The 21,292-nt window shown below is 41.4% G+C and overlaps 2 protein-coding genes across 2 annotated transcripts; one reads left to right on the top strand and one right to left on the bottom strand.

Moving 5' to 3' along the window:
• Positions 1-8,996: 8,996 nt before the first annotated feature.
• Positions 8,997-11,671, bottom strand: LOC147860682 (putative pectate lyase 2). The gene is made up of 4 exons (XM_087323479.1): positions 11,471-11,671; positions 9,772-10,452; positions 9,516-9,654; positions 8,997-9,380 (listed from the first exon to the last, which is right to left on the bottom strand). The coding sequence occupies exons 1-4, from the start codon at positions 11,635-11,637 to the stop codon at positions 9,156-9,158; spliced, it is 1,212 nt and encodes a 403-aa protein (XP_087179605.1). The 5' UTR covers positions 11,638-11,671; the 3' UTR covers positions 8,997-9,155.
• A 5,198-nt stretch (positions 11,672-16,869) lies between these two features.
• Positions 16,870-20,096, top strand: LOC147860681 (uncharacterized). The gene is made up of 3 exons (XM_087323478.1): positions 16,870-17,163; positions 18,428-18,709; positions 18,810-20,096. The coding sequence occupies exons 1-3, from the start codon at positions 16,900-16,902 to the stop codon at positions 19,893-19,895; spliced, it is 1,632 nt and encodes a 543-aa protein (XP_087179604.1). The 5' UTR covers positions 16,870-16,899; the 3' UTR covers positions 19,896-20,096.
• The last annotated feature ends 1,196 nt before the right edge of the window (positions 20,097-21,292 follow it).

Raw genomic sequence — 21,292 nt, 5'->3', positions numbered from 1 at the left:
AGCACCAGAGACAACACACAAGGACTTCCCGGTGTGGGAACAGGCGGCAAGCAGGGTGATGTACTGCTTCGCGTCCAATGTCGGTGACCAGCTGCTCAGCCATATCCATGACGCCAAGACACCAAAGGATGCTTGGGGAAACTTGAAAAAGTTCTTCGCCGCAAGCACCACTGCTCGGAAGCTACAACTAAGACAAGAGTTGAGCAATGTTCGACAAAAGAACATGTCGGTGGCAGATTACACAGAACGGATCAAAGTGATCTGTGACTCGCTTGCCTCTATTAACGTCACCGTAGAGGAAGACGAGATGGTGCGTGTCTGTCTTGGAGGCCTGGCGTCCAAGTTCGGAGCTTTCCGGATTGCGGTTTGTACAAGGGAGAATACGCCCTCATTTTTCGACTTACAGTCAATGATCCTTGTAGAGGAGAACCACGCCGGTGCATCTACCAATGCATCCCCAGACAACCGGATGTTGTACACGGGAGTGGATCGGTCCCGCGGGCGTGGTGGATGAGGCAGGTCGGCACGCAATGGAGGCGGCCGGCAAGAGCAGGAACGAAGGCACAATGAGCGTGCCGACAGCAGTTTCGAGACTTCCACAAGCAGGGGGAGTCAAGGTGGTGCCGGAGGCTGGCAAGACAAATCCGCTACGGAATGCTGGTACTGTGGCAAAAAGGGCCACAAGGAAAGCGAGTGCTAGAGAAAGTGTGTCGATTCGGACAAATCCGGATCCAGCAAGACCGGTAAGGAAGGTCGGCAAAGCTCGCACTACGCAAACGGATCAGGAGGATCCAAGAACGGTAAGGGACCAACCTTGGTGATGAAGCACAAGGCAAACTCAATGAAGAATACCACTTCCAAATCGGAGGAAGTGTGGTACGTTGACTCCGGCGCATTGAACCACATGATGAGCCACGAGGAGTGGTTCTCCTTTTTGGAGAAGCTGGATCAGTCGGGAGTTGTCAAAACCGGAGACGACACTCCCCACCCGATTGTGCACGTCGGAGAAGTCCCTTTGAGCCATGTCAGACAGAGGGGGAAGCTGATGAATGTATTACATGTTCTGACTATCACGAAGAACTTGGTGTCGGTCGGACAGATCGTCGACCAGGGGATCCGGGTGCGGTTTACGCACCTCGGGTGCTTCATTGAGGATGAGGGCGAAGTTATTGCGCAAGGGCGCAGAGATGGGAGGATGTTTATCCTCAACAACAATGATGTCGGCACCGCACTGTTCGCCAAAGGACAGAAGGTCGAGCCGGATATCGACCTGTGACACAAGCGGATCGGCCATGTCAACTACCGGAGGCTTCAAGACCTGCAAATGGAACAAGTCGTTTTCGGTTTGCCGAAGTTTAGCGGCCGGAGAGCCCAGATTTGTGAAGCCTGCCAACTCGGGAAGCAACACCGGCTTCCATTCCCCACCAAAAAAAATCGAAGCCATAACAAGCTCGATCTTATCCATTCGGATGTGTGGGGACCGACACAAAATGTTAGCATTGGCGGGAGTCGATATTTCGTCTCCTTCATCGACGAATACACGCAGCATACATGGATCCACCTCATTGAGCGGAAGAGCGAAGTCTTCGAGTGTTTCCGAAGCCTCCAGAAGACGGTGGAACGGGAATCGGAGAGGAAGATCAAATGCCTACGGTCGGATGGCGGAAAAGAGTACTTTTCTGGCCAATTCAACAGCTACCTGCAACAAAAAGGAATTCGGCGAGAATTCAGCTGCAGATACACACCGCAACAGAACGGTGTGGCCGAAAGGAAGAATTGGTCGCTAATTGACACGGCTAGGGCAATGCTGGAGGAAAAGAGCATGCCCAAGTTCTACTGGGCGAAGACGGTCCAAACGGCCATTTACATCCAGAACCGGATCGGGGACAAGGTGTCAGCTCACGAGCTGTATTTCAGGCGCAAGCTGAATTTGAGACACCTCTGGATATTCGGCAGCATAGCCTATGTACATGTGCCGAATGAGAAGCGGAGAAAGCTGGATGCAAAATCGGAAAAATGCATCCTAGTCGGCTATGCTCAAGAGCAAAAGGGGTATAAGTGTTATAACCCCCGGACGAAGCAGGTCCGAGTCAGCCGAGATGTCGAGTTTGATAAATCGGCATCGTGGTATTCCTTACCAACTCCGACTTCCAATCTCGACCCGATGTCGGAGGATGGGGCTAGTGAGCCTGAACCGGCCCAAGTAGAGAAAGATGAAGCCGGGACTCAAGATGAGAGTCCAGAATCGTTCTGGTTAAGCGGATCGAATGAGAGACTAGATCAGTCCAACCAATCGGATGATGAGATGGCAAGTAGTGGAGACTCTGTCGTGCTCTCCCCGCGCAAGGAACCGAGGAGACAGTTCACACGCAAAGAGAAAGGGAAGCAGAAGATGTCGGAATTCGAGACCGGCAATGATGAGTCGGATCGGTGCGTATCTGACTTCAGCAAGGACATAGGCAGATCTTCGAGAACGAAGACCGAACCGGCCAAGAAGGGTCTCATACCGGGTAACGGTGAGTTACGTCGGTTCACCCGCCAAAAGGATCCCGTTAAATGGTACAGGTATAACGAGTACATGGCACATCATTATGCGTACATAACCAAGGTCGCGGAAGTGCGTGAGCCGGAGAGCTACGCAGAAGCGGCAAAGGACGCAAATTGGCGTGCCGCTATGGCGGAAGAAATACGGGCACTGGATGCCAACGGAACTTGGGACCTGGTTGACCCTCCCCGTCACTGTAAACCGATCGGATGCAAAAAGGGTGTACAAGGTAAAGTACAATGCTGACGGTACAGTTAACCGGTACAAGGCCCGATTAGTGGCGAAGGGATATGCGCAGACCCACGGAATCGACTACGATGAGACCTTCGCTCCTGTAGCGAAGATGACGACGGTTCGTGTGGTACTGGCGGTTGCTGCGGCAAGGGGGTGGTATCTTCATCAGATGGATGTGAAGAATGCCTTCCTTCAAGGAGATCTTGAAGAAGAAGTCTTTATGACTCAGCCCCCCGGATTTCAGTCGGAGGTGAACAAGTTGGCGGTATGCCGGCTGAGGAAGTCGTTGTACGGCTTGAAGCAAGCCCCCCTTGCTTGGAATGCTAAGATCACGCACCAGTTGCGAAAGATGGGGTTTGTTGCCTCTAAGTCGGATTCTTCCCTATTCATCCGTCAAGGCTCAAACGGTCCGGTATGTATCTTGCTCTATGTTAATGATTTAGTCATCACCGGCCTAGGTCTTCCGGAAATCAACCGCGTCAAGTCCCAGTTGTCGGACGCATTAGATATGAAGGACTTGGGGGACCTTCATTATTTTTCAGGGATCGAGGTGATCCGCACCCCCGACGGCATATTGCTTTCTCAACACCATTATGTGTTGAATATACTGTACAAGTTCGGCATGACGGAATGCCGACTTGTCTCCACACCCCTGGACCGGAATCAGAAGATCTGTCCCTACTCCGGACCAGCCTGCGATGAGAAACGGTTCCGACAAATAGTCGGAAGCTTGATCTACTTGACTATCACCCGACCCGACATTAGCTATCCGGTCGGAGTGGTAAGCCAATTCATGCATAAGCCGACCGTGGAGCACCTTCAGTGCGCGCAACGAATACTGAGGTATGTAAGTGGCATTAAGGACCGGGCGCTCTTATACCGGCAAGGTATAACCAAAGAGCTTGTCAGCTACACGGATGCCGACTGGGCAGGCGATGCAACGGATCGTCGCTCAACTTCCGGCTTTATGTTTTCTCTTGGGAGCGCGGTTGTTGCGTGGAGCAGCAAAAAGCAGCCAACAGTGGTTCTATCCAACACCGAGGCTGAATACCGGGGCGCGACCGTTGCCACCTGCGAAGCCATTTGGCTTCGGCGACTACTTCAAGACCTGCGGATCGAGGTACCGACCCCGATCCTGATCTACTGCGATAACCTCAGCAGCATGCAGCTCGCTAAGAACCCTGTGTTCCATGCTCGCACAAAGCACATAGAAGTGCATTATCACTTTGTGTGTGAGCGGGTCCTAAGCGGTGAAGTTGAACTACGGTATGTTCACACGGATCGGCAAGTTGCCGACATCTTCACCAAGCTGCTCGGGTCGGACAAGTTGCAGCACTTTACCGAAATGCTTGGTGTTTAGCATCTCGACGTGCCGCACTTGAGGGGGGGACACAAGGGCAAAGACACTAATGAAACAGGTAAAGGAAAAAAAATTGTTGAACCCGTAGGTAAGAGAAGAACCGGTAGAGGTGGAGACAAGAAGAAAAATGAAGCCGAGTCGACAAAGGAGGTCGGAGTGAGCGGCTGTGAAGAAGAAGTGTACACTCAGGAAGAGAAGTGCATGCTATGCGGAGGTCATCACGATCGTAATGGCCATGATGCGGAGTCGAATGAAGAATTCGACTTCGGTGAACCGGCTGAAGAAGCCAAGGGAAGCACGGAGAAGGCCAAGACCCAAACGTGGTCTGATGTGGTGAGAGGCCTGAAGCCGAAAATCGAATCGGAGGATACCGATTCGGACAAGAGTTGGAACGAGTCGGAGACAGCCGATTCGGATCAACAAACAGATCCGGATGAGTCGGATCAACGAGAGGCCAAGGAGACACGGACACAGCGGAAGTCGATGCCATCGTGGAGGAACCGACGGATCGGCAAGCGCCGGAGTCATAGCAGCAAAGGAGCTGAGATGGGCCTATTGAGCAGACATGCCGAAGGTCGAGGCGCGCAGAACCAAAGGGGTCGCGGCAAACGGGACCGGACCGGACAAGGAGCGCGAGCAAGGCGAAGTGACGCCAAGAGAAGTTGGTTGGAAGAACCGGCTGCCACAGAGGTTGACATTACGACCCTACCTCAGGTTGAGCTTGAGGGGGAGTGTTGAGCGGCAAGCTCAACCGGAGCCGGATCGGCTGAATAAGCCTGAGCTGGTACGCGAGATCATTCGGTATGCCGGTGAGCTGGGGAGCCGGTATGCCGGATCCAATCCATAACCAAAAACCTAGTATAGGTTAGACTACTAGGCAATTATAGTCTCGTAGTTAGTGTCAGATGCTCATGTGAGCATTGAAGTACACCGTACTTCTAACAATCCCGTGTGGACTTGTATAAATAGCGTTGATGAGCGCGTTGTAGATACAAAGCACAAAGTATTCATATAATTTTGAAGAATAGTGTGTCCTGCTCTCTCTCTCTCTCTCTCTCTCTCTCCCGCGTACTCTTTCTCTCTCTTTGTGTATTGTTCTTTCTAACGCTTCCGCAAGCAATCTTTAACAGGTTAGTATTGGTGGTTTTTCATTAAGCTTTCCTCATATATAGAGGTTGTGTAATAATACTTGATATCTTATTGCTTCTATTAGAAACCGTGTCGTGGCAAGAAACAAGGAGAAGTTAAGGATATACACGATTTCCCAACATCCTTCCTTGCACATCTCGAGAGAGCCAGAAAAGAAAAGGATTGTCTCTTAGTCAAGGCATACGAAACTGAGGAAGATGGCTCCTTCAAAAAATTTAGCCACAAAAAGGATATTACGAGAGATCTTTACTACAACGTGGTTTGCGGCGATGTCGTTGACATGATCCAAAAAGTGCCAAAGAAGGAATATACGCTAATGATTGCGGATATTCCATACGGATTTCGAATGGCAAGGTCATCATACGATGATGAACCATTTAGGTTTAAACTGTTAGAGAAGATGGTCAAGGATTTTGCTGAGCTAACGACTACATCCTTGTGGAGAATAGTTGTCTTTCATAGTATGGACCAAGGGTACTCGGTAGCTCAAGCTTTGAGATCTCGTTGCCATGGCATCGAGAACCTTGCATGGTAAGGATTATTTATATGTCTCATTCACTATATTGTCTTTCTTAAGATTGTTCAATCTATTCTTAACTCGATGTAATATTTGTTATAGGATAAAAACCAATGTAAATAGAGGGCCAACCTTTCAGTTCGTAAATGCCATTGAATACATTACGGTTGGGTAATTCGATGAAATTAAGAAACAAAGAATCAAGGAGCATTCTAATGAAGTGGGAGGTTCAAATCTGCTGGTATATCCAGTAGTGACACAGAAATTGTGACATGTCACCACGACAGAACGGGGACTTGTCAACCCATACCAAAAACCTCAACGACTTATGATGCCCTTGATCGAGATGTTTTCTGTAGAAGGAGATTGGATATTAGACCTCTTTTCTAGCACAGGTATTCCTCGAACTAGGTTAACGATGTTGAGATAACCAATACTGAATCTTTTTGTTTGAGAACTAATTCTTCTTGTTACTTTCTTCACAGGGTCAAAGTCTGCATGTGCATTGAAGCTCTTTAGAAACACAGTTGCATTAGAGAAGGACGAGGAGCAAGTTATATTTATAAACATGAGGATTAAGGCTATGTGGGAGTGCCCAGACCAAGACGAGGAGGTCGGTGCAAATAACCTCGCTGATACCGAAAGGTTTCAACCTGCTTCACAAGAGCCTATTCCTCCATTAGCTGGGGAACCGGGGGAGCTAATAGAGCTTGATGATAAGCTTATAGAAGATATTTCGTTGGCTCGGCTAAAAGGGGAAGCCAATGCACGTATAGCCGAAGAGAGTTATATACAAGATGACGAAGAAAATGACATTTGACGATTTGCTTGCTATGTAATAGACTCTTTTCAAAACGCGAAATGTATTGTTTGGTATTCACATTATTAATACAAATTTTGGGTTTTACTTGGTGGATTCTATTCTTTATAATCTTCTATATGTTTCAATTTTATTTTTATATACTTGGTTAGTAGACTTATGACATTGGTTTCACCGCGTGCATTGCTGACTACCAAATTTATGGAGAAACATGAATTAGTTTAAATTGAGGCTGATTTTGGTCAAACATTACCTTAACATAACATGGTCGTAGAATTGGTGTTATGACTGTCCATAGTAGACCTATCATGTATTTTTATATTTGCAAATTCTAATCAAGTTGTGGACCATGTGATACTAGTGCATCCAATTTTTGTAGAGAGGGTATATTTGGATAGTTTCAAGAAGATTCTACAAGTGGAATGCGCGATCCTTCCACTTGTGAACATGAACGTGTTTTCTCCTTTGTCTCACAAAACTTGGCAAAGTTCAACGCCCTAGGATATGGAGGAACGAGCCACCTGAAATCAAAAATCAATACATGTTACCTTTGCTCTGCTAGGACATGTGTATTTAGAATCATAATTAGTAGGGAAGAATCAAAAATAAAAAATCAAACACATCCATCAAAATCCTAAATCAAGTTTGGGGGAAATTTGCAGACAAACAACCATTGTAATAAAAAATGTGTATTGGTGCAAAATTTCAACCCTAAATCAGAAATTTTCAACCGTAATCAGAAATCTGAAACCTTAATGAGAAACCCTAATCAAAAATCAACTATTTAAAGGAATCAAAAACCCTAATCTGAAATATGTATGAAAGCAATCCTAATCAGAATTTTTAATAATCAGAAACACACCTGTTGTTGCACCCTGATTTTCGCGACATCCTTGTAAGATGAGAATGCCATTTTGATATTCTTAAATTTACTGAATTGGTAAAAAGTATTTGGTTGGACATGGTTCATAATTTGAAGGGTCAAGGGGATTGTATTGTTGGAGATTCTAACGATAAAGGTGCTCAGCGCCATCAGTTTCCTACGTTGTGGACAACTACTCCACTTATGGCCTCGAAGAATGGCAGTCCTTTTTGGCACTTTCATCCACCAAAATGGTTTTTTCCTCCACCGACCAAATAGGAATGAAAACTTTGTAAATTGTTTAAACTAATGAATGGATATCTTTTTCTGGAAAAAACAAATCAATCATCATTGATCGGATTACATAAAACCCCTTTATAATTGGGATTAAATTACTAAACCACACCAACATGCAACAATAATGTACAACCCTATAGGTGATGAATAAATAGATGACCATTGAAAGAGTACTTAGGGCAAGAGAATTGGCTTTAGGAGACAAGCTAAGGAGCTATGAGGCACAATATCATTTAAGTAAGTGAGCTCACATACAAAGAGTAGGCAAATGTTGCCTCAATTTTGACATGGCCAATGAGCTACGAAGGAAACTCTGGAACAGTGTATGGGAAATGATAGCACTAAAGTATAGTTGAACTAATTTGGAGCATTTTCAACAAAGAGGGAACTAAAATCATCCCAAAGAACCTAGCATTCCCTTATAGCTCACTTCATGGCATAGCAGGAACAAGATTGGGTGCAAGGACGTCATCTTGAGTAGACTAGGATGAAGCTCATTCAGACATATGACGATTCGGCCTATGTCGGCGAGGTGGCTCTACATGGTGCCTAGGCTACACCAACTATTTGAGGACATCGAAATTTGTATCCAAGTTAAATAATCATATATATGGATAGTTCTTCTCACAAGAAATGAACTTCATGGAAACATTTAATGCAACCATGACCAAGCTCCATCATTGCCTAACCAATACCCTGGCCTTATTTTTCAAGCATATTTAAATTTTCTATATGATTTTCAATTAAACGGTGTTGATCAAAAGATCAACAATTTGTAAAAAGAGATATGTTGGTATCCAAAATGTTTAAGAGTGTTGTGCATTACATGGTTGCACAATGCCAACACAAACATGTAAGAAGTTATAACTTTGTACAGTAGACGATTCATAATATGTAGTAATACGTATATACATAGTGTTATTAAAATAGCATTAAATATTATGTTGCTCAATGGAGATATTGAACAGAACTTATAATGTGGAAAGCTCGGTACTCCTTTGCATTATGAAAAAAGCCAATTGAGTTTGAGTTTAATATCAATGGTAACAACTTCACAAAAGTTTTAAAGAAGGGAATCATTATCCTTACTTTGCTTGAATTGATGTTATGGTGACATATTTGCATTATTATAAGAACACAGAAATATGGGTTAGAACTTAGCACAACTTGGCAATAACACAATATGATCATTCGTGGTTCGGCACTTGCAAATTAATCCAAGAATACGTGTCAATATCTTTCACACCAATGTTTGAAAATCAATCATGAGAGTTTACAATGAGTTCATGTAGAGGGTGGAAGCCCAACACCACTTCTACGAGCACTAGATGTGCCCATGGAAAATATATATAACAAACAACTAGGTGGGGCTTAACAAGCAGATGTAGTCGAACATGAGAGTGCTCCAGCAAAAGCAGTCATATATGGGGAGAACGTCCCAGAATATTGTACTAATGCAGTACTGTAAAGCTTGTCAGATGTGTCAACACTAGGACCCGATTGCACGAAGTATGCCCCCTCAACAAATGTATCCTCAACGGATCTCCACCTCCAATTTTTCCATGTTGTGTCCGAAGCCGCCTCACGTTTGGTCACCTATACAAATAATGAATAGGATTGAGTGATCTCTCATCATAGGTCCATTTGTAGAACCATACTTAGTCTAGTGAGTGTCAACATTAAAACATGTGTTGCATGTAAGAATTTATGAATTGAAATTATGTGGATCACCTCCTTAACGTTGCCGGAAGAGGGACGAAATCTGTTGCCTTGGCTAATGATGGTGGGAGAGGCACTTCCTCCGATTGCATATTGTCCCCATCCATCGTAATAATCATTATTGACGACGTGAAAGTATCCGAAACGACACCTACATGATAAAATCAAATGGGTTCATTTCATGACATGTAGGTAGTACTAGTATTAGAGGTGTTAAAGAAACCTAAAACTAAATTACTATAAACATGTACAACCAAATTACTCTCACCTAGGCATACGTTGGACTAGCCCCGGACCGAAGTGGTTGAAGGCGACGGTGACCCGCATTGTGGTATCGGCGGAGTAGATGTCACTATGGCCTAGGAGCATGACCTTGTCGTGGTTCGAGAAGTGGTTATTGGATATTGTGACGAGGGACGAGGCATGGATGACATCGATGAGGCCATCAGCACACGAGGCGAGGGAGTTGTGGTCAATCCAAATGTGTTGCGACCCGAAGACACTTATGGCATCACCATCTGAGCCAGCACGGTAGCCGATGTGAGAAGTGGAGCTACGCACGAGGCCAGGGGACCCAGGCTGACAATCGTGGATGTGCAATCCATGCACGATTACGTTGCTCACGTATTGCAAAGTGAGGCAAGGCCCATAGGCTATATGCACCTTGGCCCCGCGGCCATCGAGGGTCTTGTCATCGGTCACAAGGAGCTCGTTCCGGAGCGTGATGACCATGTCGTGCGCGAAGAATATCCAAAGGGGCTCCTCTTGGATCACACCATACCGCAATGTCCCGGGCTTCGGGGTCTCTGGGTCGTCGCCATTGTCCGTGACAATATAGAATTGGCCGCCCTTCCCGCCCGTGGTTCCGCTACCGAACCCGATGGCGCAATCCGCTAGCGCCATGCGATGTTGCGCCCAATTGTCGTCGCGTCTCCAACACTCATCTATGCTGCTCGCCACGGGAATAATGAGCTTATTGTTGTTAAATCTCTCTCTTTCTTTTCTACCCTACCTAGCTCAACTACTTTGCCACATTGGTGTATCAATCAAACTCACATCTCCCTCCCTGTCATTATAGCTCCACCCCTCTAAAAGACTTGGGAACCATATGGCGAGATGTCCGTCCGATACTATCCGTAGTGTCATCTCATGCCAGTAGTACCTAGGTGTGTTATGTCATGCCAATAGTACCTAGGGTTGTGTTATGTCATTCCATTAACAATCTAGTTGTGTGTGAAAAAGGTGCAAGATCATGTATGTTAAAGTGGCCTGAGCACAAGATGTGAATCAACCTTATGGGTTGTACTAATCTGGAATTGTTCAATTGGATCAAGACAAAAAACCAATTTGTAATGAGGCTGATGTGTTAACCTACTTTGCCTCCTAGCCATGCAATCCACAACAGGTATTGGATTTTTCAAAAAAGTAGGGTTAATAGGGTTTGAAAAAAAGGGAGCTTAATATCAATTGTCAATCATTAGGTCTGTAGGAGCATGATTCAGAAGAATGTCTTTTTGTTTGTCAGATTTGATTTTCCAACTTGCCATGGATTGTAATATGTAAGTTTGTGGATCTATAATGACGGAATCATTTGGTAGAAGGAATTTTTCATGAGACCACATTTAACTTGTATCTTATATGCTGTAATGTTGATCTGTTGATGTCGTACTTAATTAACAACAAGAGATACAAAATACAGAGATCATATCGATCCAGAATTACATGAATTCCTTTAAATTAATGTAATTCTGGATATGACCTCGCCTGTATTTTTGTATCTCTAGGTTTTAAATTGTGTGTTTGTAAATTGAGAAAAGATTCTGCGTATCTTAGTTCTATTAGCAATGTAATTGCAACATTCACAACGTATATATATATATATATATATGCATGAGTGGTAATCTTTCTTCCTGACAACGATCAGGAAATTGGATGATCCCTGTGACCTAATTATATTGAGAATTTACCTGTTGTAAGTAGTTCCGGATGAGGAAGCTGTCGCAAGATCCACAAAGATAAGCAAGAAGGACAAGAAGAAGAATGGGTTGTAATAATTTGTTTCTTTCAAACTAGAATTAGAATGAGAATTAAAAGTAGCTGTCTTCTTCTTAATAATCTGAATCATGTCGTCCATGTCACTAATAATTTCAGAATTTATGCAATTGAATGGGATTGAACCGGCGTGGCTAGTTAATGTTTAAAAATCGGATGGATTAATTCAGCTCTAGATGTTGAGAAACCTCAATTAGATGTGATTGAAGCCCTCAGAAAGATATAAAGGATATTAAATAGCTAAAGATGGATTCTGACAAATGTTGTCTTGCCTGCACATTGCGGCTCCTTTTTTATACCAATTTGTCCGCGCAATTTCTTGATATCATCAGTTATGCAGCGTGACTGGTCTCTCTCGCAGTTAGAGGAGATGATTAAGGATCGGATCAAATAAACTAATATTAATTAACTCGTTGCTTTTCGCAATTGGTCCGAACCTACATGCCATCACATCAATCCATGGAAACTGACATTTAATAATAAACATTCTTACTCAAGTCAACAAATCTTCTGATGCCCCCCCTAATTCTAATTCTAATTCTAAGAAAAAAAACAAAAAACTAAACTACTTTTGATAATTATTAGGAAAACATTAGTCTCCTCCTCTTATGTGAAAGACAAGAATCTTTATGCAAACTGACTTAATTGGCCCATTCTTTTTGCTTGATAATGTGGTATCGATCGAGTTCGGTTCAAACCGAACCGCGAAACCGTGGCTTAACAATTTAAACGGTTGGGTTCAATTCAGGTTCAAGTTTTTTTAACCATTTGATTATTATTTTTTAAACAACCTTTTCATTTTTAAGCCTAATTCTCACATTTTAGGAAAAATCGAACCGAACCGTTGCCGATTTGTTCGTCTCGTTTCATAATTTGATGGATGCTCTAGAAAGAAATGGTTGGAACTTGATTGTGGTAGAAGTCTTAAAGTATGATCCATGGATTTGGATTATCGGAAGAAATCTTGGTTATACCTTCGATTTGCACAATGGATCATTAACATGAAGTTGATTGGATTGCATCGATGTAAATTTGTAACATGCATGATGAGGCTTATTGCTAGAATTTTTAATAACATAAATACGACATGTGTATGCATGTTGTTACCATTTTCCAATTGTTCGGGGAATACACATACCAACGTTGAATGTTTCCAACCTGTATTGGCAAGGCAATCCCTGAGATTTATTTGTTCCTTTCTTGGACTTGATCATTTTCGCCAAATTATGGGATAATTGATAATATGATAGTTTACATGAGACGTCCAAGCTCACAATGGTCTCACATGCATGGATATTTTTTATTGTATTATTCAACATCTTAACCATCCTTGTGGAATTCTACATTCATGAATATGGAAACAAAAGTTGAGACTTCTCCAACAATTAAATAAAGACAATGTGATGCTTTGTCGGTGCACGTCCCCATAATTTATGTGTTGTTGGATATACAAGTGACATGGTCTCAATTTCTACAAGACCTTTGATGCGTAATAATGAACAATCTCATACAATAAGCATGAAGTAGGATAAACATTATCATAATTGTCAAACCCATAAATTCTTCCATGGGTTACAAGCCTTCCATGCTAGATTAAAGATTGTTACGCCTAGAGATCACTAGCATGGATGGCTTGCTTACAAATGAGATGAGATCACCATGATCAATGTAACTACTTAAAAAATTTAAGGAGATGGTTGAGCACCAAGTTGTGATGACATTGGAAAAATATATAAATGAAGATGAGCTGGAGCATGCCATTTCACATCATTTTGAAGATAAATGCTCAAGTTGGGATGAAATTACAAACAATTATTTTTAAGCTTTTCCTAAGCAACTTAAATATCCTCTTACGATATTTCAGTGAATGTGGACTAGTTGCAGTAAAATGCATGATTCCTGGATTTTGGGTCTCCTTAAGTTTTTGGCCATCAATGATTGTCTCATCCCTCTTCTTTGGGGAGTTAAGATTGATATCATCAATGATCGAGTCATAAAATATTTTGGCCAAGTAATATCATATTGACTCTAATAAGTGATAGCTTCTTTTTCCACCCAATGTAATAATGATTTATTCAAGTATGGACATCCTTCATGATATTTTGAATAACAAATTGTTGTGAATCATGCTAAAAACCGAAACTTGGTCTACCATGGCAGAATTTGATTTATAATCGTACTGCAGACCACCAATTACATTTATGATAAGTTGAGTAAAAGTAGAGCTTGATTAGCGACAAAGGTTTCGAATGCATGGCACATTACTCGATGCATATGACGGTGGTGTCAAGTTTTGGATGTAGGAGTGTTTCTTCGGTGAGTAATGGTGGGTGTGTCACCTTTAGCACTAGAACTCAAACAACAACATGTTTAGTATGCCATACATTGATTCCTTGCATGCCTAAATGCTAAATCCATGAGTTTTATCTCGCAACTTTGGCCACCATCACCATCCATTTAGTGGGTTTCCTTTCATGGATATATTCATTGTCAAAAGACAATGACGTTCCTATGGTTCTTGTTTCATGAATATTTGAGTTTTACCCTCCTTACCATTCGTAACTACCTTAAGTATTAGGCTATGTGGTACAATTGGAGTATGTGAAATGGGATCTTGCTTGATAGTCTTCATGGAGCACCACAATAGGTACATACGATCAAAGGAAAGTACATTTGGTCATTTTCACAACTAAGTTCTAAGGGCACATTGTCCTTGAAGTAGCTCACTTAGTCTTACAACACCTTAAAGGTAACAATCGGCAACAGTTCGGTTCGGTTTGAGAGGGTCCAAACCATTTAAATTTTTTGAAACCGGAACCAAATCGTTAAACATTTTTCTAACCGTTAAACCATTAAACCATAAAAACCGCGGTTTTGTGGTTCAATTTCGGTTTTCAACATAGGTCAAATTTTTAATTTTTTAATATTTATAATATTTCATTTTTTAAAAATTTAAAAATTTTAAAGATGTTCCTAAAATGTGAAAATAAGGTCTAAAAATGAAAAGATTGTTAACAATTTTTTAAATTTTTTAAAAATTAAAATTAAAATAAAAAAATAAAAAACCGTGAAACCATTTAAACCGTGGGTTTTGACTGTTGAAACCGAATTGAACCGTTAATAAAAACCTAAACATGAAACGAACCGAACTGAACCGTTGAAACCGTTAAACCGCGGTTTAGCGGTTCAGTTTGGTTCAACCCGTTGCCGATTGTTACTTAAAGGGTTTACCTTGTTGTGAATGCCTCTTATTATAGCTAGAAGATTTTTGTGTTGTGATGTTGTTTTATTATATAATACTTTTACAAAAAAAAGGATTTTGTGCTCGTGCTCGCCCAAGTATTTTGATAAATGTTTAACTTGTCCAAGGTGAAAACGACTTGGAATTTATGTCTTGCATGACTCTTCTTTCTTTATGTGTTTGTACATGTATCCACACTCAAATTTATCTTGATCCATCCATCCATCCCAAAGAATTAGAGAAAGAATTCAACACATCTTTTTATTAAAAACATGATTAAAGATTCTCAAAAGTTACATAAACGTTAGCATGTCACAAAAGTTGATAATAAGAATAAGTACTTTATCATAATTGAAAGTCAATATATGGTTAATACAATGAAAATGAAACATTTCTATTGTGATCAAAATGGAACCAAAGTGGAATGAAACATTTTTGCATATTATTATGCGATATAGTAGAGACTCTCAATGTAGAAGAATTTTACTAATGAATGTGCATACACAAATCTAGAGAAAAATGTGCACATGGATAGGCATGAGTTATCAATGTTCATATAGGCCTCTTGGATATGACTATTTGGTGATAAGTAGTTTCAATAACTATTCATGTGTCCCCTATCTTGAAATTGGTGGTAGAGGAACTATGCGATGGTAAGAAATTGATACTAGTGGTGCACACCAATTGTGTATGTAATAGACCTTGGCTAGTGATGAATGTTTCACATACATGGCAAAATTCCCAGTGTATCTAACAAATGACGTTGGTTTTTGGAGTAGATGGCATTCTTGTCTTCCATTCCATGCGAAAGTGTTTCTTTGGCAAGCAATGATGGGTGTGTTGCCTTTAGTGATGGCTTTTAAACATCGTCACATTTTTAGTGGGGCATGTTAGATTCCTTGTTGTATGCAACAATGGCATCAGGTTTTGGATGTAGATGGCATTCTTGTATTCCATTCCATGTGAAAGTGTTGCTTTGGCAGGCAATGATGGGTGGATTGCCTTTAGTGATGGCTTTAAAACATCGTCACATTTTTAATGGGGCATGTTTTTCTTTATACAGTGATCGCGGAGGAGGTCATGCCTAGATTCTTTGTATGCCCAATTGCAAAGGCAAATTCAATTGTTATGTCCCAACTTTGGGGATCAATAACTAGGGATGTTTTGTCACCCCTTTATTAATGGGGTTTTGTTTCGGGAGTTAGAGCTTTTTACCCTCACTGTCATATAAGGTTGTTTTCTACTACCTTAGCATATGTGGTACAATGGTGTTTGAAAAATGGATTCTTGTTTGATGGACTCCATGCAATACAACAAAGAAGTTTGTAGGTTAAAACGAAACTTGATTTGATAAATTCCACAACTAAGCTCCGCAACGACAAGTTGTCCTGTGAAGGAGTTGGGTATGTGTCCTGCAATATTGCAAAACCGTAGACGATTTTACCTTGCCACAAGATTTGTACTACTACTACTACTATACACAATATTGCAACACTGTAGACGATTTAAATTGCCACAAGATCCATACTACTACTACTACACACAATATTGCAACATTGTGGACGATTTAACTTGCCATTAAGATCCGTACTACTACTACACACAATATTGCAACATTGTGGATGATTTATCTTGCCATAAGATCCCTACTACTACTACTACTACTACTACTACTACTACTACTACTACTACTAGTATTACTACTATTGCTACTATCACTAGTACTGTAGGAAGGATAGTTGAATGTTTTCTGTATTGTCAGGGTGATTTAACAGTATAGAAGGCCAATAGTTGAATGTTTTCCTTGGTGTGGGTGTTACCCCACGTTCAGTGGCCAACACGTTTTCTATGCCCGCCCAAGTGTGGAACCGACTTGGCGTTTTGTCCTCCTCCTCCTCCTCCTCTCTATTTCCTCTCTATTTCCTCTGTTCCTGTATGTCTCTCTCTCTTGTCTCTGTTTCTCTCTGTTCTTCAAGCTTCAGGTATTTCTCTATCTCCATTCTCTGCGGGCTCCATCCCTAACTGAAGAAGAAAAATCAGAAAGAAGCAGAAGCAGCAGACGCGATCAGATCTTCTTTTTTCTCTGCAATAATTCTGATCAGAATGGAAGGCGCCCCTAACGAGCCTTTCTTCGAACTGCTTCATCCTCGCTCCACGGCCTCTCCGCCTTCCAATCCGCCGATCCCGCCGCCTCCGCCTCCCCCGCTTGATCAGAACCCATCTTTGGACCCCATTCCTCCCAGCTACGATTTCCATCTCACCCACTTCCCCAAATCGTCAGAGAACAGTCATAGAACAGAGGATCCTATCCACCTCCTCAAAGGCACCTCCCCTGCTCCTCCCAATAACCCCCACCATCATCACCAGGTATCTTTCTTCTTCTCTCATATTTTTCTGTACATGTTTTTTTGAGTTTGTTCGTGCCCTCTCTCCTTTGGATGTAGTCATTTCTGCAACTTTTCCAGCACCTACTTGCGTTTCCTATGTGCTGTTTCTGTTTCTGTTTTGGTGTCGGAAAACCTTGTCGTAGGAAGGGTCCAAGTGAATATTCTCTTCGTGTTGGATTCAACGATGTTCCATTTCGAGAAACCATTTCGTCTTGATGGTATTCTACAATAACCAGGAAAAATAGTTAATTCATTTTCAACAGAAGTTTATGAAAGGAACGTAGTAGGATTGATCCGTGTCATAGAATCCCGTCTTTATGATGAGTTGAGCAATTTTTGGGAAATTCTATGTTTGTTCCGCAAAAACCAAAAGTCCTCCATTTGTAATTCGGGAGCAGTCATAATTTGGAGGTTTTTGTTTACTTTGTCTCTTTACATACTCTTTATTCTCTATGTATAGAGAATATCAAGTAGTAGGATTTGATCTGTGTGAATTATCTCATCTTCATAGTGCTTCAAGTGATTCTTAAAAAATGAGGATTTTCTAAAGAAGCTTGAAACATATTTTTGTAATCAAGGAAGTTGATTGAGAAGAAAAAAACATGAGAGTATTCATTTTCTCTACATAGTTGTATGGATTTCTACATAGTTGTATGGATTTTAGTCTATTGATGGCGATTAGATGGTTTGTTTATGTTACTTGATTTGGTTATTCTATGCTGCAATCTTCTTTCTCATTTCAGACATTGTAGTATATTGATGTGAATTATATGCTGGTGAAACCTAAACTTTTCCCTTATTCTATTTCACTGCTATCGCTTCTATTTCAGCCATCATTAAGGCATTCAATGAAATGATTATGGACGAATGTTTTGATTTGCTTTTCTATAGTTTTGGCAGTTATGAAATGGGATACTATATCTAAAAGTTTCCATTTGATGGATGGAGATTTTCATCCATGGTTTACATGTTCAAAGGTCGATGATGTAAAACTCGTTTCATACTTTGCAATAGCTTGTTTTGTGTGAACATTGAAGTGGTATTATGCCCTTCCTCATGTCTAGAATTTCCAGGAGGCTCAAATTTTGATCTTTTAGACAGTCTTGTGAGTATACATATACAGACATATTCATTGATGCTGCCAGGCTTCATAGAGATTCATTTTTTATTCTGCCATGCTTAATACTATTTAGTCAATTGATCTCAGAACTAATTTACTGATTTAACAATGTTTTGTATCACAGGGGCCATTGAATAATGAAAAGCCTCGAGGTCCTGATCCTGTGAGGTATAAGGAAGATAAGGATGCATCGGACAGAGCCATCATTAATACGATTGAAGCCACAATGAAGAGTCATACTGAAAAGCTATTATACAGCCTCGAGGGTGTAAGTGCAAGGCTAGCACATCTTGAGAACACTGTGCAAGGTCTAGAACACTCACTTCAGAGGCTTAAGCTTGCAGAGGATGAGAACCAAAACGAAAGTAATCGCAAGCTTATGAAACTAGAAAATCTTCTCGGAGAGGTATAATTAGGATGCATGTAACAATACACATAATTAGATCAGTAAACTGATTTAGAGAGAATTGGTAGCAATATGTGATTGATTGCTTCATGTTATACAGGTTCATGCAAGGTTACAAATTGTACAAGATAAGCAACAAGTGTTGGAGCAGACAAAGTCTCAACTGCAACCACAACATACCCATGACAAGATGACAAGTGGAGCTGCACAAGTGCCTGATACCTGGCAGCAAAACAAAGAAGAAGTTCATAGTCATATAACATCTTCAGAGCCACCTCAGCATATGTATCCACCACAATTACCCACACAATACCAGCATCAAGCACCGCCACCACCACCACCACCTCCTCAACAACAAAGCTTTCCAACTCAAAATGTCCCACCTCAACAGCCTCCACAACAACAAAGCTTTGTGCCTCAAAATGCCCCTCCTCCAACAGTGAATGAACCCAAATCATCTGTTCAACAACCTTATCCTGCTGCCTCCCAACCACCTCAACAACCATATCAACAACAAGCACCTCCATCAATGCCACCTTTTCATTATCAACAAGCACCTCCTCCGCCACAAGCTTCCTACAATCCTTCAGGAGAAGCACCAGCATATGGGCATATGCAGCAGCCTCATCCAGTTCCGCCTTCACCGTCTGTAGGTGCAGGCAGTTATATACCGGAGCTTCCTCAATACCCCCCAGGAGCATATCAACCTTCTCAACAACATGTTCCAAATGTATCTCAGCCCGTATATGATGGAAGAGTTGGACCTCCTCCAGGTGTTAATATGTCACCACCTTATGGACAAGTGCCACCTCAGCAAGCCCCACCTTTGCAAGCAGCACCATCCATGTATGAAACATCTAGTGGAGGATATGGTGCTCCGCCTTATAGGGCCGCTCAGCCGGTTCCCTCAGCCCCGAGTGGTGGTTATCCTCGGTTACCAACTGCCCAGCCTGTGGCTCACTCAACTTTACCAGCAGTACCCATTTCTTCATCCGCAAACCGCTCTCCAGTTGATGAGATTGTTGAGAAGGTTGTTTCGATGGGGTTTTCAAGAGAACAAGCTAGGGGTGTGGTTCGGCATTTAACTGAAAATGGTCAGTCAGTTGAACTAAATGTTGTTTTGGATAAGCTGATGAATGGCAGGGACTCGGTTCAACCACAGAGAGGATGGTTTGGTCGAGGATAGGCTGTCGGAGAGTACATACAATGCGTGTATGCTATTTTGATGTTTGGCATGTACAAACAATGATTTTTCAATTGTGTAGAATTTCATGAATATACACAAGACTCTGGTTTATATATTGCATAACAAGACCTGTTTATATTGCAATGCTTTAGAGATCTGTTGTGTATGACTATCTATTACAACATCATTTTTCATTGTTGATATTAGCTCTATCTGATGTATAAGAAAACATTATTTTTCAATGTGTATATGAATTCATAGAAGTTACATTTGTAGGGTTTGTTGAGATTGATTGGCGTAAACATTAGTGAGAAGAAGAATACATATTGATGCTTTCTGATAGGATTTGCTTTGGGTTGGAGTCCCAAATGTGGCATATAAATTCATAGAAGTCACATTTGTAGGGCTTGTTGAGATTGAAATTAGTGAGAAGAAGAATATGTATTGATGCTTTCTGATAGGATTTGCTTTGGGTTGGAGACTGGAGTTCCAAATGTGGTATATATATGATAAAGCTCTGCTTTTATCCTTCAAAATGTTATCCGGCTTCCAACGCTTGACCTTGTGTTCTCCTCAATTATTGACGCTGTGATGATGCATTGGGATTTAGTGGTTACTCAATGATTTCCGTATAATCCCAGAAAGTATTGTCTTGAAAGCACATCGAAGGGCTTGAGAGTGCTTATGTTTCTCTTGGTGACAGATATCTATTTTCCCTTGGTGTTGAACTAGTGTTATTTCAAATATGTTTAAGCACTTCCAATGGATACGAGGCAAGGTATGGCATAGTCTCGTTCCACTCAACTTGATGAATATTAAAACAACGTGTTCATGGTTATGCCAATGGTTTGACATGAATGAAATATAAAAAATCAAACCTCCAACTCCAAGTCATAAGTTTGAAATTATTGTTCATTCCATGGGCTTTGCCTATGTAATAGATGAAGCAATTATAGATGAGTGTAACACAATCTTCCATTAGTGAAGGCATAACTTGTCATTGACTTTATATTGCGCACAAAATTGGACTATCCAAACTGAATCAGACTATCATGCGTGTGTCAAATGTCAAACCGCCTGAATAGCTAGTGTGCCCTCTTAAATAGTCATTTTCATTGTTTTTCCATTAATATTTCGTGATACATGCAAACTAATTTGACAAACTCTGAAATATTCATACAAGTAAACATCATGAGAATGTATAATGCTACCTAATGAATTAGGTTGTTCTTGTATGAATACATTGAAATATTCATCTGAAAACACATCATACCAAAAGAAACTTAAAAGCATATGCTTTCCTTCACCTTGTGATGGGTGGTTAAAATAAATTGATCCCATTGATTTCTTTTTGAGACAAAACAATTATATTTTTATTGTTTCTAAATATTCCATTT

The sequence above is a fragment of the Azolla caroliniana genome, unplaced genomic scaffold, assembly GCF_043228905.1.
Source record: "Azolla caroliniana isolate FFs.n. ecotype wild unplaced genomic scaffold, voAzoCaro1.0.p SCAF_8, whole genome shotgun sequence".
Taxonomy (NCBI): domain Eukaryota; kingdom Viridiplantae; phylum Streptophyta; class Polypodiopsida; order Salviniales; family Salviniaceae; genus Azolla; species Azolla caroliniana.
The sequence above is the reverse complement of the archived record's forward strand: the minus strand, read 5'-3'. Positions and strand labels throughout refer to the sequence as shown.

Excerpts from the sequence above, each read along its gene's own strand:
- LOC147860682 (XM_087323479.1), bottom strand. The coding sequence starts at position 11,637 with ATGGACGACATGATTCAGATTATTAAGAAGAAGACAGCTACTTTTAAT. Across the intron at positions 9,655-9,771 it reads CTAGTCCAACGTATGCCTAG|GTGTCGTTTCGGATACTTTC; the intron begins GTGAGAGTAATT and ends TTTATCATGTAG. Across the intron at positions 9,381-9,515 it reads CTTCCGGCAACGTTAAGGAG|GTGACCAAACGTGAGGCGGC; the intron begins GTGATCCACATA and ends TTATTTGTATAG.
- LOC147860681 (XM_087323478.1), top strand. The coding sequence starts at position 16,900 with ATGGAAGGCGCCCCTAACGAGCCTTTCTTCGAACTGCTTCATCCTCGC. Across the intron at positions 17,164-18,427 it reads ACCCCCACCATCATCACCAG|GGGCCATTGAATAATGAAAA; the intron begins GTATCTTTCTTC and ends TTTGTATCACAG. Across the intron at positions 18,710-18,809 it reads TAGAAAATCTTCTCGGAGAG|GTTCATGCAAGGTTACAAAT; the intron begins GTATAATTAGGA and ends CATGTTATACAG.